Source organism: Tupaia chinensis, unplaced genomic scaffold (genome assembly GCF_000334495.1).
Source record: "Tupaia chinensis unplaced genomic scaffold, TupChi_1.0 Scaffold144482_1, whole genome shotgun sequence".
NCBI lineage: Eukaryota > Metazoa > Chordata > Mammalia > Scandentia > Tupaiidae > Tupaia > Tupaia belangeri.
In genome coordinates, this window is record NW_006204341.1 from 1,890,480 (window position 1) to 1,908,236 (window position 17,757).

The following is a 17,757-nucleotide window of genomic DNA, read 5'->3' on the forward strand; positions in this document are numbered from 1 at the left end:
TAAAAATAAAAACAAATAAATAAATAAATATTTAAAAATAGATAATGCCACCTATCTTATAAGATTGCTTTGGAGATCCCTGAGGGGAGAAAATAAATTATACATATCTCATACACAAATATACACAAGAGGAGTCATCAAACATTCATGGAAAATGCATATTATGAAAAACATTGTGTGTATTTCAAAATATTTTTGCACCAAAATCAATACATAATAATTCTATTTTCCCAGAAATTTTTTGAAGTTCCCTCGTGTGTGGGTGTGTATGTGTGTGCATTCTTTCTAGCATAGTGGCTGACATAAGACATTCACTGAAGAATGACAAAAATTCTCTAACAAAATTTCAGTCAGGTTCATCTGAGTGCTGTTTTTAAGTATGCCTTGAGCTTGTACTGTGTCCTTGGCCCCAACAGTCCAGTTTTAGCAAGACTCCAGCTGTGTCAGTTTAGCCAAACTGACAAACCTGTGATATCAGATCAAATCCTTATTCTCCACCCTTGGTATCTGACTATCTTCCATATATGGTCAAATTCTTCATCCCTCGCCCTATATGTCTGATCACTCTTCACCCTCCTTTAACAAGAATCCCATCAAATTGGTTTAGCCAGAATTCCTCTAATACATATTTCCTTTTAGTAATTTTCCATCCACTGACTCCCACCCTGTCTCCTCTTGCCTCTGTATTCAAAATGCATCCCAGTTGTCTACTGAGGTCTCTCATTCCCTACTATGATCATTTTTGAAAAAGAAATTGCCTTCACCACTTTAACATTTGTTTGGCTCTGACTTTCTCTAGTAATGGTCACTATTATCACTATTTTATTACTGTCTTTATTTTTATTACAACCATTAATGATTATACTTTCTATTTTAATTCAGTGTACAAACAATTGAACTAAAAATTTCTCAATACCATTATGAAGAGTATATAGTTCAAAGGATGCTAAGAATCTTGCTTTTAAAAAATGCAGTACTGGGCCAACTGGTGGCATGGTGGTTAAGGCACTGGATCCAGCAACTTCACGGTTTGAGTTTCAGACCAGGTGGCTTGAAAATCACACTGGTCATGTGTGCATTCATGCCTAAGATCCTGAGAGGAGAATGGAGAAGGATTAGAGCATGGCCATCCCCCTGGGAGGGAGGGTGATTTCTCATTTTCTGGTGCATGTGTATGTGTGTGTGTGTGTGTGTGTGTGTGTGTGTGTATGTGTGTGTGTCTCTCTTTGTCTGGTAAGCACATGAGCCCCAAAGCAGAAAACTAGAAACAAACAAGCTAACAAACGAAAACCAAAAACAACAGGTAACATTTTTTTAGGTTGAACCCATGGCCTGGTGGTTCAGGGAGCCATATTCCATATGGCCAACCACACTTCAATTTCTGTCCCAGCTGCTTGAAAAATACACTGGACATATATGTGTACATGCCCCAAATCCCAAAAGGATGGAGAGATAGAGGAGAAGGGATTTTGGTGACTCCACCCCATTGGTGGGTTCTTAGTCTTCCTCTCTGTCTCTCTGGCAAATTCATATACTCTCTGCCAAATTTTATAAACAATACAATCTTTTCTTCTTCTTCTTCTTTTTTAAAAGAGATTGTTGCTATAGGGCATGGGTGCTCACCAGAGAGACAGAGAGACAGACAGTGAAAAATCTACTCACAGGAGTGATAGCCATGCCACAATCCCTTTTCCTCCATTCTCCTCTTGGGATTTGGGACATACATGCAGACATGCCTAGCATAAAGTTTTAAGCTGCCAAATCCAGGACTTGACCCATGGTCATCTACATGGGAGTCCAGCAACATAATCATTATGCCATCTGATACTCCCAAAATGTAACTTTTTCTCCATATGGATTTGGAAAATAATTTGCTTTTCAATGTATACCTTATCTCCATTACTGAACATGTCCTTGTTTTAATCCTTTACTCTCCCCTCCCTGAGCAGTCTTGTAAGACAATTTTTTGCTTTGAATTTTCTATTTTTCTGAGTTTAAGACCAGCAGGAAATAGTGGATAAAGAGAGTGTCATAGTGAATAAACCTCCATCTATTCTAGTCTAAAGTCCTCTTTTTTTTTTTTTTTTTTTTTTCCAGGAGTCAGAAAATTCCCTGGATTACCACTTTCATTCTAAATTTTTTTAAAAAAGGCTTTGCTCTTGAGGGGTTTTATTTTTGTTTTCATTTTGTCAATTTTATATGACATTTACTTTACAGAGTGTAGATTATCATTCCCCTAAAAGCTGTTACTGTCATGCTCTCAAAGCTGATAAATGTTACTCATGGTTGAATAATATAACTCCTTGAGTTTTTCATCTATTTTAAAATGATTCTCTTAATAAAGAGTAGTGGAATAAAAATTAACATAATACCACTGCAGTGAAGACCCCAAATCTGTTTTGAATTGTCTGGAAAGGACAATGTGTTTCCTCAGTAACTTGATTTGTAACCACTTCAAATGACTTCCCTCATACAAGAGGAAATCCCAGGTGTTGATAGTTAGCTGACAGGGTGTTAATGTCATTAACATTCTGTCAGCTCTTCTTGTCAATGTGTTAATGGTGCCCCTGCTGCTCAGTCACTCCCTGTCCTCTAGTTGGGGAAATGATTTAGCCAGCAGTCAATCAAAAAGCTAAGCTGATTTTGGGCAACAGACAGCCCTGCCATTGACAAAATCTCTGTGAGTAAATGTGGTAAGAAATTTGTCAACAGGATATAAGTAGTAAGGTCAACATTGTGGTTAAAGTGCTCTTTTTAGAGAGAATGGACCACAACACATATTTATATGTCTAAAAGGCTCTCCTTTAAGATTTTTTTTTCTTGTGGCAAGAAGTGGCAAGTAAAAGTGTTGCTTTGATTAAAAGAATAATAAAAATAAATGGTAAAAAAAATAAAAAAAAAGGAAAGAAAGAAGGGAGGGCGGCAAAATATCTAGGCTCAGAACAAAATCCTCTAAAGCAGGGGTCTACAATTCCTGGGCCACAGACCAGTACCAGTCTGTAGCCTGTTAGGAATCAGCCCACATAGCAGGAGGTGAGCAGCTGGTAAGGCAAGCAAAGCTTCATCTATATTTACAGCAGTTCCCATTGCTCTTTTACTGTCTGAACTCCGCCTCCTCTCAGATCAACAGTGGCATTAGATTCTTATGCGAGCATGAACCCTATTGAGCTGTACACATGAGGAATCCAGGTTGCCTCTTTGTGAGAATCTAATGCTTGATGATGGAGGTGGAGCTGAGGTGGGAATGCTAGTGCTAGGTAGTGGCTGCAAATATTGTGTTATGGTGAGTTGTATAATTATTTCAGTATGTATTACAATGGATAATACCAAAAAAGTACACAATAAAGTAATGCACTTGAATCATTCCAAAAACATCCCCCCTTATTCCCATCGTGTGGAAAAATTATCCTCCGTGAAACTAGTCCCTGGTGCCAGAAAGGATATGGACTGCTGCTATAAAGTAGGGTGGCTCAGCATGCTCAATATTTTAAGCTTAAGGAGATTGGGAGGGCTACAAAAAAAAAAAAATGTTTCTCTGACCTCCCATGGAACTCATCATAGAAACTACAATTGCTCTCCCACAAAGTATACCATAAAACTTAGGAGGGTCACTCTCTGAACTTCTCTCCAACAACACACTCATGTGACTTTTTCTCCCCTACAAAAGAAAGTTCTCTCACAGTAATATTATTGGCCATGAAAACAAAAGTTGCTATGTTATATATCATGTTGATGTAACATATCATGTCAATTCAAAAAGAGGCAGCCCAAGACTGGTGAGTCCATTCACTGTGCTTCCTCTCATCTCTTGAAGGCATTGTCTATTTTGCAAAGCAGAGACAGCAGATGTGATTCTTAACCTCACTCCCCTATCAATATTTGCAATAGGCTCCAAACACAAACAGACTACAGAATACCTAATAACCTAAAAAATAAACAGAGTTAACCTCTAAAAATTAATTAATTAAGAACAACAGGACTAGGGCCAGCTGATGGTGTGGTGATTAAAGTGGTTGGATCCCACATGACTGACTATATGGTTTGAGTCTCAGACCAGGCAGCTTAAAAAACATGCTGGGTGCATTTACATAAGCATAACCAAAACCCTGAGGGGAGAATGGAGTAGAAGGAACTGTGGCACCGCCATCCCTCATGAGGGGTAATTTTTCACCTTCCCTCTCTCTGTCTCACTATGGTGAGTGCATATGCCTATAGCAAAAACTAAAAAACAAAACAACAAAAAAGAAAAATAAGACTATAACAGACAACTTTACGCACTGTTGAAATTATCTTGACATAACTCTAAGTCACTATAATGACACAGGGAAAACTGTGGTTAATTTTATCATCAGATACGGAAAATTCTCATTTAATGAATGAAAACATTTTTAAAAGCTCAAGTATGTAAAATTAAGCAGTTTCTGACACATACTATTCCATAAATGAGTATGAATATTATAATTTTTTTATTATTTACCAAAAAAACTAGTATAGATCCTATTTCAATTCACTGTACAAAAGCTGAACTAAAATCTTCCAATACTGTGATTAAGATGGGCATATTAGCATGCAGAAATACTGAGAATTGTACTTTAAAAAAATCAACATAATATAATGTCCCCACATGTTTACCTAGATTTTTAAATAATGCATAGCTCCACACAAATAGTCATACTATTTCCAGTATAGATGATCCCCTTTAATTCTAGAATGTCTCTCCTGTGATTTATGAAATAAGTTTTTCCATCTCTCATTGTTTGCAATCTTGTAACATTATGCCTATTTAACTATTTCCATTCATGGGGTACAGAAAACATTACCCCAAATATGGCACTTTGGTGTCCTACTCTGTTCTCATTGCTATAACAAATACCTTATATAGAGTGATTTATAAATTATAAATTATAGGAATTGATTTCTCAGAGTTTCAGAGGTAGAAGAAAAAAAGTTACAAACAGATTTGGTGCTTGGTGACTGCTCATACTTCCTTGCTGTGTCCTCATATGGTAGGGAACAAAAGAACAAAAGGTAGCTGAACTCCCTTGTTCAAATCCTTTTATAAAAGCACTCATCCTATCCATTAGGGCACAGACCTAATTATCTAATTAGCCTAATTATCTCCTAAAGGTCCTACCTTTTAATACTGTTTGGTTATTAAACTTCAATATGAATTCTGGAAGGGACAAAAACTTTCAGAGGACAGCACTTGGCATACTGAATATCTTAGGCTGAAAGAAACTTGAGGTAAATCACAGAAGGAGGAAAGTCTCTGACCTTCCACACCCTCTCTCCTGAAGCAGGCCACAGAAGCCAGAATTCCCCACACTGTTTCTCCCCTGCAGCAAGCCATAAAACCCGTGAAAGTCACTCTTTGACCTTCTTTCTCTCTCCTCCCCTGAAGACCCTCAATATGACAGGTATCACACTCTATAGCCAGAGGGAAGTAATATCATATAGAGAGGCCAAGGACAAACTGAATGGGCTTTGCTAAGTCCACCCTAGTACATTGCCATTACATCATATTCTTTTGTCCTCCAGTAATACTAATGCATAGTTGTCCATAGAAATACAATTTTCAGCCCAGCCATGGTGGTGTATGCTGGTAGACACTGTGACTCAGTAGGCCGAAGCCACGTGGGAGGCCTTGGTTTGATTCCTAGCCCAACTTGAAAGTTAGGCAGTGTGGTATGCACTGTAGTCCCAGTAATCTGGGTGGCTGAATGAAGCATGTAGATCACAACATAGACCTTGTTTGAAAACAAAACAAAACAAAAGTTTTCCCATTTCTTTCGCTTTTCATTTATGAAGGCTCCAATGCCATGTAAAACTTAAATAAATTTGTATAATTTTTCTCTTCTTAGTCAGTCTCTCATACTAAGGGTGTCATCCATGAAAGAAATGAGGAAAAGGATAGGTGAGAAAGGAAAGCTTTTCTCCCCAAAACCATCCATTTTTTTATGAGTCAAAATGAGCAAACAAATCTAGGTAGAGAAAGGGAGATAGAGGTGATGGTTGGCTTTTAAAGCCATTTGCTTCAGAAGATGGAAATAGTCTGGGCTACTCCATTCACAGAAGCTATTTTATTCTTTTTTTTTTCTCAATTTTCTTTGACATTTACTTAAAAAGATGTGGATCATCTCTCCTAAAACTGATTATACTTTACAGGCATGCTCTAAAAAGGTGATTCAATGTTACCCATGTTCTTGAGATTTATGTGAAGAAAATTTTTATTACTTAAAAGCATATCCCACCACTGTTTGACAATACCCTTTTTGAAGTGCTAAGTAAAAGTCAGAGCCTGGACTAGATGATTTCTATTGTCTCTAGCCATAAAACTCTGTGATTCAGCATACATTTACTGAGTGGGTTAGGTGATGGGCATTGTGATGGGCAAAGTAATTATCAAGCCAGACATTATCTCTGCCAGGTGGACAACAAAACAGAGAGCAGGTAAATGCCAGGCTGTCAGGGGCTGGAGGTCAAGTTTTCTGTCAAGTACACTGCTGCATTTTAACAGCCTGGCAATACCTAGCATATTGTAAGAGTTTGATCAATATTGTGAAATTAGGGTGAATATAGCCTGCTCCAGGATACAGCCCAACCTCAGATTTAGTGAAGACTCAACCTGCCTACTTTGTTGCTCTGTAGCTATGATGCCAGTGCTGCTCACATTGCACCGCTGTTCTTCTGAGAGCCCAGGGACATGGGAATGCTATTCAGTTTTTGAACTTATAGTCTTCATAGAAAGATTGCTGTTTAAATAGGTAAGGTTACTTTCATAGTTATTCAATTTGAAGGGCCAGTGACCTGCAGCAAAACAACTTATTAGCAGGGGGCCAGGAACATTGGAAAGAACATCTAGTATCAAGAATCCTCTGCTAGAAATGGAATCATGGCTCTAATTTTAAAACAGGGTCAAGTATTTCCTAGTAACATAGTCTTCTCTTTTGGAATTGCCTGAACAGAGAAAATATGAAGTAGTTACAAGAACTCATGATATATATATATATATATACACATGATGATTATTTATTTTGTTTCTACAAGATCAACGCTTTCAATGGGTGTCCAAGGAATCTTCAAGGCAAGACTAGTTTAAGCAATAGTTTTATCAATGCCACTCATTAATTTATAGTTTTTAACTAATTCAACTCAATATTCTAACTTTTTCTCTGAAATAAATTGCTGTATTTTTTATTTTTTTAATATGATATGCAAAGTAACAGCCCCATACATTTTAATATAGTTTTCAATCCCCTTGTGGACAAATAGTCATACTTTAGTGCCACTTAAATGAAGAAAAACCGTTCATCTGTAACACACAGATACAGAAGGCTCTGGATTTTCATTTTAAAGTGCTTAATTACCTGCATAAAGAGAGAAATAAAATAAGGAGTCCAGGCCAAGTTCATGAGGGTTTGAAATTACTTTTCTTTTTCTAAATGAGCAACAAAGACTCAATGCTGCAAGCTGTTGTGTGGCCACAAGCCAACTATAGAAGAAAATGTTCAAAAGAACAAGGGGTTCAGGAATTAAATTCATATATATGAGGCAAGAACCAAAATCAGAAGATGAAAAAGGAAGATGGTGTTTCCAGCTACAAGACAGTGTAATATATTTGAAAGAAAAAAATCTAATCAGCAATAAAATGAACCCTTCATGTTAAGTATCCCTAGGTGGCCAGTTATGCAATCCAAGGTTATTTTTGAGGATTCCCTGTCTTCAATTATTCACAAACTTGTGTTTGTGATATTCACATTTATGAAAGTACTCAGCATCACTAGAGGACCACAGAAAACACAGTATTAATTCATGAACCAAAACACTGAAATTGAAAAAAAATGTTTTTACATAAATCTAAATTGGCATTCTCAAGTAATTCAAGTTCAGCACTATAACTTCCAACTTAGGGTGTAAAGAAAGCAAATCAGAAAAAAAAAAGGCAATAGGTTTAACCTTGAAACAAGGTGACTGACATATATTTGTTCAAGGAATTTACTTATTATCAGATAAAGAATTTACAGTATTTATTCCCTCTAGAGAGATAAAATGGTGAATCAATCTGTAGTTCAAGATACTTATTTAAACCCAGAGGAGGATATGGCTTTAACTTTTGAAAACTAAAACAGGAAAAAAGAAAAAAAAACAAAACAGAAAACAAACCCAGCTTTAATGTATTTTATCTTTAGACACCAGGTTTAACATTGAACAATTTAAACTAATTGCTATTTCTCAAGTTTTTCTTTCATATATTTATGTAATTTATATTGTAATTTATATGAATATACTGCATATAAAGTAGAGGTTTCAAAAACATTTACTTAGCAAGAAATGCTTATTATATAGGTATCATCTACTATAATTTCTTCAAATGTATCATCTACTGACCAATTTATCCATGCATCTATTTATCCTTCACAATTCTTTCACAGTCTACTGATATTAGTCACCTCCTGATTGCCCTTGAAAATGCATATATGTATGTATACATGCAAAGAGAAAAAGAAGATCTCAGGCTGAAAAAAAATCTTTTCTTAGTGATCATTTCCTTCATGCATTAGGTTACACAAGATGTTTTGTGTTAAGTCCAATCAAGCCTTCAAAGACTTACCTTGCATATCCTGTGGGCTTTCAAATGAAATTGTTCTTTGAAAAAGGGTGTATTTTTTAGATCTAATTATTCCCTTGCCTAGGCTGTCTGGTTCAAAACATCATGAAACAAAATCTATGTGGCTAATATATTTTTTAAAATAGCATATAAAAAATTCATCCAGAAAATATGAATAGACTAGTAAATCTGGAACTAACCACATAGGTAGACAGACAGACACAAAGATTAACAAACAAAATGTTTAAATAAATAAAGGATATCTTCATCTTTTCCACAAACTTATCAGGTTGACTTTCTGCTTGGGGGAATTTCTTGATGTCACGTTCCAGATGAACAATTTGTTGTTCCATTGCTGCTAGGTTGCTCTTGAGAATTTGAGCTGAAACTAAAGAACAATGAGTGAAGCATTTAGAATATTTTACAAGGTGTTCCAAAAAAACAATTAAAAGAAAATAGTTTCAGTTAAAGTATTTTTTTAATGTGAAGAATATAGCCATGAAGAAAACTCACATTTTTCTGAGTTACTGCTCATAAAAATTCTATTCTCCATGAAATAAATGAAAATGTGTAATATAATATAGCAAATTATAATGTGTAATATGAGAATGTCACCATTTTACTCAGCCATTAGTTCAAATTAATCCATTTCTATTTAAATTTATTGATGGAATTCCTAATATTTCATTCTTTAAAATCTAATTTGAAGATTAAAGAGAAACTAAGGTTCAAAGAGATCTTATCTTATTAATGCATGTTCTTGGCTCTATAAATGATTTAAGGTTAAATTATATAAAAGGCTCTTTTTTTGTTGTTGAAATAGCTCTGATTTTTATAAACCAACATCTATGACAAAGGTTCTCATCTTTTGTGTATTTCATATTCACAGAGATGTGAAATTTAACTTTTGATACAGAAAGAAAATTGAGAGCAAACTCCTGGGAACACACATGCACATACACACCCACAAAGCACCAGCATGCCCTAAAACACTATCATTAGTTGCCTTAATTACCCCTACCATCCTCTGCACTCTTCTTTTTCTCTCATTGACAACTAATAATTTTATATATGGATTTTAAACTGCTCTTAAACCATCTGTGATTTGAGTCCCGGACCCGGTGGCTTAAACTCATACCAGGCACATTTGTGTGTGCGTGCCCAAGATCCTGAGAGGAGAATGGAAGAAAAGGGATTGCAGCATGGCCATCCCCCCTGGAGGGGGATGATTTCTCCTTTTCTGTCTCTCTGTCTCTCTCTGTGTTTCTGGCGAGCTCACGTGCCCTATAGCAAAAATCTCTCCCCCCCAAAAAAAAAAAAGTTATAAAAAATAAAACCATTGTATACTCTATTACTGCAAGACTGCAATTATGGATGAAGACACTTCTATCAACATGAACAGCATTTGGTAGGATTCTTACTGAAAAGTCAAATGTTACCATCCAACGGATAACACTGTTTTTAAAAAGAAGTCTCTAAAACACTATTAGTTAAAGAACCTTAAAACACAAATAGAAAAATGCTACAATTCTCTTTTTAAGTTAATTTTGTCTCTTTCAAAGACATATCAGCTTTACACTAAAAAAATCTTAGGAGACTGACAAAATCAACCCTGTGGCAAATTTTGGCCAAACTATTCTGATAGAAATTTATCACACCTCGCTGCACACCTTTGTAACTCAAGGAGGAAAAAAATCACCTTAAATATACATGGATGTTCAAGAGACTGAAATGCAAACACTAGCAGTAAAGACAATGTGTTTTTTTTTTCCTATTAATCTGTCAGTTTAAATAGCTCTGCCCAATTTAGTTCCATTTGTTTATATCTGACACGCTTTTAAATTAGTCTTTATTGGAGAATTCTAAGAGAGTTTTGTCTTGCCTAAAATTTGCTAACAATTCAGCAATCATTGTTTTATTTAAAGAATGAGTTTGCTTTGGAGGAAATAATTCTCTCTGATTTAGGTCTTACCCTTGTACTCTCCCTAATTATTCTCTCCTAACTATTTGAAAGGTTTCTCCTTCCCTACTTGCTTGAATGAAAAAGTAAAGATATTAAATTGACCAGTTGCTTAGGTTGTTTAAGTTACATGGACATGATGGGGTTCAGGACACATTACACCCAAATGTGGCACCTTGGCACATTAATTTAAACTGTAGGAATGTGATGCATGACACGTATAGGAAGGAATTCCTGATCTTCCTAGAAACAGGCCCTATGCCCCTTGTATGAGAAGTTCATCCCCCATGCCTGGAGAAAATGAGTATCTTTATCTTCGAAGACAAGACAAACACAGGGAGCTCTGAACAAAGAGACCTTGCTGGATTCCCCCTATGTTTTGTGCCTTGCTCATACTTTCTCCTCCTCATCATACTTTTCCAGGACTCCCAATGCTTCATCAAACATACTATGGAAAATATTCAGGTTTAACTGTATGTCTTTGGGCCTTCATTTCCTCAGGAAAGTTTCCCTGTCAAGTGAACCTTAAGTATGTATTTGTTCTTTTGCTAATCTGTCTTTTATTGCAGAACCTCAGCCAATGAACCTAAAATGGGTAGAAGGTAGTTTTTTTCCCCTCTATGGAAACAATTATTATAACTTTCTGTAGTAAACCAAAAGTGCCCAAAGGCGAGGTTTAGGTCACATAGTAATCCCCCTATTAAAAGCAACAATAATTCCACTAGAGAAAAGGGAATCATGACAATGACTTCATCTTCTGATTGCTCAATACTGAAATAGATTAATCAAAAAGCTATGTATACAAAAGTCTAGATATCTCAAATAATGAGAGAGAATACCTTCTAATCCAATGAAATTGCTTTTACCCTGAAGTTGAATTCTGAATAAATCAATATTTTCTAAACATCTGTCCTCCCCAATTTCACATGTCAAATCCTTAGTCCTCTATAAATCCCTCTAGAGCTCTACTCCTAAATCTCTGCCATTTCATATGCACTTTTTGTTTATTTAAGTGATCTTCCATATATCACCTTCTGCTTTGAATTAGAATTTTTTTTTTGGTCTTATGTACATAAATGCACAGTCTCCTTTATAAACTACTTAATGGTAAGATCCATGTGTAATTCTTTGCTTTTCCTTCAGTACTTATCACTGTGCTTTACACATGGTACTCAATAAATGTTTACTGAATAAATATGCACATTTCAAGAAGTCTTGGTTTATATTTAACTTTATGTCCACTTATGCAACTGAAAACCTAAGTAGAAATTAGACGTAAGCATAATGACTGTAAGTTATTTCAGGGATGGCCTTGTAGTGCAGTGCTTAAGCACTATGTGTAGTGAGCCAGGTCCCACATGGCCACCATGGTTTAATTCCTGGCCCCAGTGGCTTGAAAAACATGCCCAGCACATGTGCATGCATGCTCAGGACCTTGATGGGAAAGAGGAATGAAGGGAAGAGAATTGTGTCATTAACAGGATCCACTGTTGAGGGTACTTTCTCTCTCTCTCTGTCTCTCTTCTGCCCCCTCCCCCCAGACTATGCATGCACCCCATGGCCTTATAAATTAAAAAGTTGGGACCAGCAGATGGTGTAGCGATATGTTGCTAGATTCTCACATAGTTGACCGTGGTCCCAGTATTGGACCTGGCAACTTAAAACTCATGCGAGCACGTGTGTGTGTGTGTGTGCCCAAAATCCTGATAGGAGAATGGAGGAGAAGTGATTGTGGCATGGCTATCCCCCCTAGGGGGTGATTTCTTGCTTTCTGTCTCTCTCTGTCTCTCTGGCAAGTACACATGCCCTATAACAAAAATCTCTCCATCTGATAAATTATTAATACTATGCTTGAACAAAAGAGAATATTAGAGATGTAATAATCTCCTAAATTACAAGCAAATGTATGGCTCCATTAAACAAACAATACCATTGTATAATATACATTTTTAAAATTTCTTCTATGACCAAGAGAGTCAGAGAGAGAGAGACAGACAGAGCAGTAACTCTAATAGGGCCTTGACACCATGATCTACCCCTGCCTCAGCCAGCTCAGATTACAAGCATGCCCAATTTACTATAGGAGGTCTACAGACTTGAACCAGAAACCTTCCTATATAGGATTACCTCACACAGTGTCACGTTTTACCATAGTGCCACATTTGTCCCCCTTATTCCATTTTCAACAGTTTGATACCATTAGAATATTTTTTATTTGCTTATAATCAAAATCAGTCTACTTGAAATCTTACCCATTGCTCCTAATTTTGCCTTATGGCAAAACTGACAGTCTACTTCCTTTTACAGGAAAGGTTATCAGTCCGATCTTAATCTCCTCAGGCTATAAATACCCAGCTTCTTCAAGTAGTCCTCCTATGATATAAGAGCTAGTCATTATTTAAGGTCTTAACCTGCCTTCTCCATTGCTTCTTGGCACCAGTGCATGGTACCCATACATTCAGCTGTGGCAGAGTTAGGTGAAGCAGAAACAGTCTTAGCAGCAGACAGTCCCACGTTATAACTGCACCCTCACCAATTAATACTTGGGTTATCTTTTCTTTTCTGTCTTTATTCATAACAGAGTACTGTGTGCACATGTGAGAGAGAGACACCTTCCACAGGATCTAGTCACACCAAGATCACTCTCGATCACTCTCCTCCAGCTCTCCAGTCCACAGGATGCTGGACACCGTGTGTGCCTAGCATGTTTCGGGCTGATCAGGTAGAGGATTCAAAACCATAGTTGTGATGTAGAATCTAGCTTCTCTTGAGCAGAGCAGTACATTACAGATGTGCCACAGAGCCACCCCTACTCTGAGTCTTTAATTCCTGACTTGGAAAATGAAGATAATAATGCATTTCTTAAAGGGTAGTCATTAAAGTTGAATGAACACATGCATATGAGTATTGTACCTATCATTATATCTGGAACTTGATAGGGAATCTGTAAATATTTATTTTGAAATTTCACTACCTTCCCTTCTACACCTACCTTCCAACATACAAATTCCTACTGTATACATGCCACCAAGAATTTTTTTAAAAAATTGATGTAATGTAAGCCAAAACAATACCAAGACACCCCCTTACCTATTACATCTATTATGGACATCCCCTTACCTGTTACATCTACTATGGTCTGATCTAATTTAATTTAGTTTTCTTTCTACTCAAGAGAAACAAGATTGTGTTTTCTGTTTGTAGCGTTTACAGGGTATGTTGAAGTTTAGGTCTGAGAACCAGTGACAATTACACTAATGAACAGCCAATTTGTTAGAAATACGAGCAAGTTCCAAACTTAAAGAATATTTCTGGAAATTAAAAATTGTGTAGTAGTCTATACTTCTCTGAAGACATTTAAAAATAGCTACACTGGCTTTCTAGACTTGTCTAAAAGATAACAGACTAAAAATTTCTTAGAAAAGAATTAACACGTGTTTACCTGCCTGATTACTTTATTTGAATGCATTTGTTCCAATCTTAATTAATGTTATGATTATTTAACTATTTGATTAGGTCTTAGCCTACGTTACTTCTAATATTTCTTAGGGGGAGTAAGTGTGCATGTGTGTATAAGAGAAAGAGAAATATATTTACCGAAGGTGGCAGGAAGAAGAGGGTACCTGAAGCTCTGAGAATATTTAAGTACCTGAGTGGGTTAGAAATGCTTGTCTTCTGCAAAGCCTTAGCCTCAGGGTATATTTTTTTGCCTGTCATTATATTAGTTCACTAATATAAATTAGGCAGTCTTTAATGACAGTGCAAACATTTTCTATCTGAGTAAATTCCCACTATAGACATTTTCAGTGACTGATTAGTCAGTCTGGGGGCACTTTAATTTTTTTCTCTCATTTCATTTTTTACATCTGCTACTGAATTACTGAATCTGAATTATAACACTAAAAAAATTAAATTATAGCTATCAGGTTCTTTATTATAGCTTTCTTACTTGTACTACATAAATAACCTTTTAAGCTCAGTACGCTCTCTCAAGTTACATGTAGGAGAAACTTTCCCCACAAATCTTATTTATCTATTTGCTTCAGTTGAAAAATATACATACACTTTTTCCTGGCTTCAAGCAAATATATGATAGTGGCCTGATGTTCATGCAAAACATTTTAAATGACACCAGATTTTGTCTAATTCATACTTATTTGTGTGTGTGTGGGGGGGAGGTTTGTTTGCTTTTTTTTGTTTGTTTGTTTGTTTTTATGCTATATGGCGCGTGTGCTTGCCAGATAGAGAGAGACAGAGAGACAGAAAACGAGAAATCACCTCCTGGGGGGGGGGGTCATGCCGCAATCCCTTCTCCTCCATTCTCCTCTCGGGATCTTGGGCACACACGCACACACGCTCGGCGTGAGTTTTAAGCAACTGGGTCCGGGACGCGAACCGTGGTTGACTACGTGGGAGTCCAGTGACATAGCCATTACACTAACTGCTGGTCCCTCTAATTCATAATTTTAAGAAAACAAAAGTATAAGAAATATTTTGAGTGAGAAATTTAATGGAAAGATTCTTCAATTATATAGTACGTAAGAGAACTAGAACACATTCAAGAAAAAAAAGTGCTCTGGTGACATTCACTAGGCTATACTCAGAATGGGTAATTTTATGGAAATAGAAAAGCTTTTCCAAGTACTTGTGGATTTTTTTCTCCTAATTAAATATTTCTATTAATTTTAACCATTGACAAACTAACAGAGCACTTGCAGCTCTGCTCAAAGAAAGCCATGTAAAAATTTACTCTTGCAAGTCTACATGTGAATAGGCCTCAACATGATTATAAGCATTCTGTAATTTTCTTTAACTGAATATATTTAGTTGAAGAATTACTATCAGCTGAGAAGCACACCATTAAAGTGACTCATCCAGAGAGTATATGTAAAAAAGGAAAAAGAACATTATGAGCACCCTGAACAGGAGGCACTGTTGTATTCTTTCTCGAGTGCATCTATAAGTTAACAATGTCGTTTTATATAAATGTTGTACATGAAAATCAAGCAAATGTGTTTATAAAACAACACTAGCAAAAGCTCATCATTGTGGGCATCTCTGGCTCTTAAAAAAGATGCATAGTTAATGGCACACAGAGATGAGAGATGAACTCCCTATAATGAAAAAAAAAAATCTGTTAGAAAGTCACTCATTCTTAGGAGAGAAATATTGTTAAAAGGTCACCGTAACAGAAAACACAAATAGATTTCTTAAGTAAATACTAAAAATATGAATTCAAAATTATAATCATCTGTCCCTCCTGCAATGTGTCCTTGAGGATAAGGTGCAGTTCTTTCTAAACTGGATTCATAATATGGTCTGACTAATGCTGAGAACAGAGAAACTTCAATATGAAACATAAAAACTGCACTGTATGGTATAACTCTAAAAACTTCACTAAGCTCATTTCAATGTCTGTGTTCAAACATTGTACAAGTTTTCAGGTTGAAAACCTCAGTCTGAATGCATTTTTTTTTTAATTGCCAGAGGGTGAGTGTGTCTGTTAGAGAGACAGACAGAAAAAAAAAAAAAAAAAAAAAAAAAAAAAAAGGGAGGAAACACCTCTCAATGGGCTTTGGCCATGCTGCATTCCCTTGTCCTCCATTTCTCCATGTGTTCAGGACTTTGGGAACTCATGCACGTTTGCCCTGTGTGTTCCTGATGCTGCCTGGGCCAGGACTCAAATGAGGTTAACCAAGTGGGATCCAGCTCCCCTAGCCACTAGGCTTTGGGGCCATCCCTAAATATATTTTTTGTAGTTGATTTATTTAATTCTTCTACAAGAGAAGTGACACAGAGAGAGAAAGACGCTCACATTCTACAAGAGAAGAGACACAGAGAGAGAAAGACGCTCACACACACCCCTAACAGGGTCTTCATGCCTTGATCTTCCTGTCCCAGCCTGCTAGGCCAGATCACAGGGACATGCATATGCCCCCATATGTAGAGGGAGACCCCAGGACAAAATCAGGGACCTTCCCATATGAGTCCAGTAGTACTACTACCATGCCACCATCTGGCCCTGAATGCATGATTTTTGTTTGTTTGTTTGTTTTTAAGAATTATTTTATTGAACTTTATTATTATCATGACTTTTACTTGACCAGAGAAAGACAGAGAAAGTGAGAAAGCAAGCTGCCAGGTCGTAGACTCAAACTGTGATCAGATATGTGGGAGTCCAGTGACTTTAACCACCACACTACCTGCCAGCCCCCTGAATGAATGTTTTAAAAATAAAGATATAAGGGGGTCGACAGGTGGCATGGTGGTTAAGGGAGCTGGATTCCCACATGACTAAATCCTGGTTTGTTCAAATCCTGGACCCGTCAGCTTGCTTTCTCACTTTCCCTTTCTCTCTCTCACTCTGTCCCTCTCTGGTCAAATTTACATAAATAAATAAATGAAGTTAAATAAAACAGATTTTGTAAAAAAAGAAAGAAATGGGACTTTCTAGCAAAAACCTTCTAACTACTGGACGATATGAAAAAGGACAGCTGGGATAAAGAAGGAAGGAGAGAAAGTTTTAAATTCTCTAAATAATGATTTACAATGAAAAAGTTCTGTGGCCTGACCACTGAACCAACAGCAGTGGGCAGTCAAGCTGCCCATGAAGAATCGCAGTCCTTTCACCTGCAGTCTCTTCTGCAGCTGTTATTCTGCCTGCAGCAAAAACTCTGTGAATTTCAAAATCAAAGGCTGAAAAGCAAACCGAAATCTCCTAACCGAAATCTCCTACTTTGTTGACAGTCTTAGCTCAAGGCCAGGATTGAGAAGTACATATGCAAGTTGAAGCTTCTATAGAGTGATGCTAGATTAAGTCTTATTGGAATAGCTTATCCTCATACTGAAGAATCATTTTTTTAAAGAATTATTTATGTATTTATTTAATTCCATTTGTTATTGATTGACTGATTGATTGATTGGTTTAAATTTTTTCATTTACCTTTATTCATTTGTTTATTTCAATTTGACCAGAGAGGGACACACACAGAGAGAAAGCAAGCTGCCAGGTCTGGGACTTGAATCGTGGTTGGCCATGTGGGAATGCAATGCCTTTAGCCACCACACCACCTGCAAGCCTCATATTTATTTAATTGACCAGAGAGAAACAGAAAGAGAAAGAGAAAGGGAGAATGCAAGTCGCTAGTTCCGGGACTTGAACCACAGCCAGCCATGTGGCACAGTGGTT

The 17,757-nt window shown here is 36.6% G+C and overlaps 1 protein-coding gene across 1 annotated transcript in view; it reads right to left on the reverse strand.

The window, feature by feature from the left end:
• Positions 1-17,757, reverse strand: part of DIAPH2 (diaphanous related formin 2) — a gene marked incomplete at its 5' end in the record, with an annotated part of 1,076,033 nt that overhangs the window by 372,386 nt on the left and 685,890 nt on the right. Inside the window, 1 exon segment of the mRNA XM_014583678.2 lies at positions 8,872-8,996. Coding sequence (XP_014439164.1) covers positions 8,872-8,996 — 125 coding nt within the window.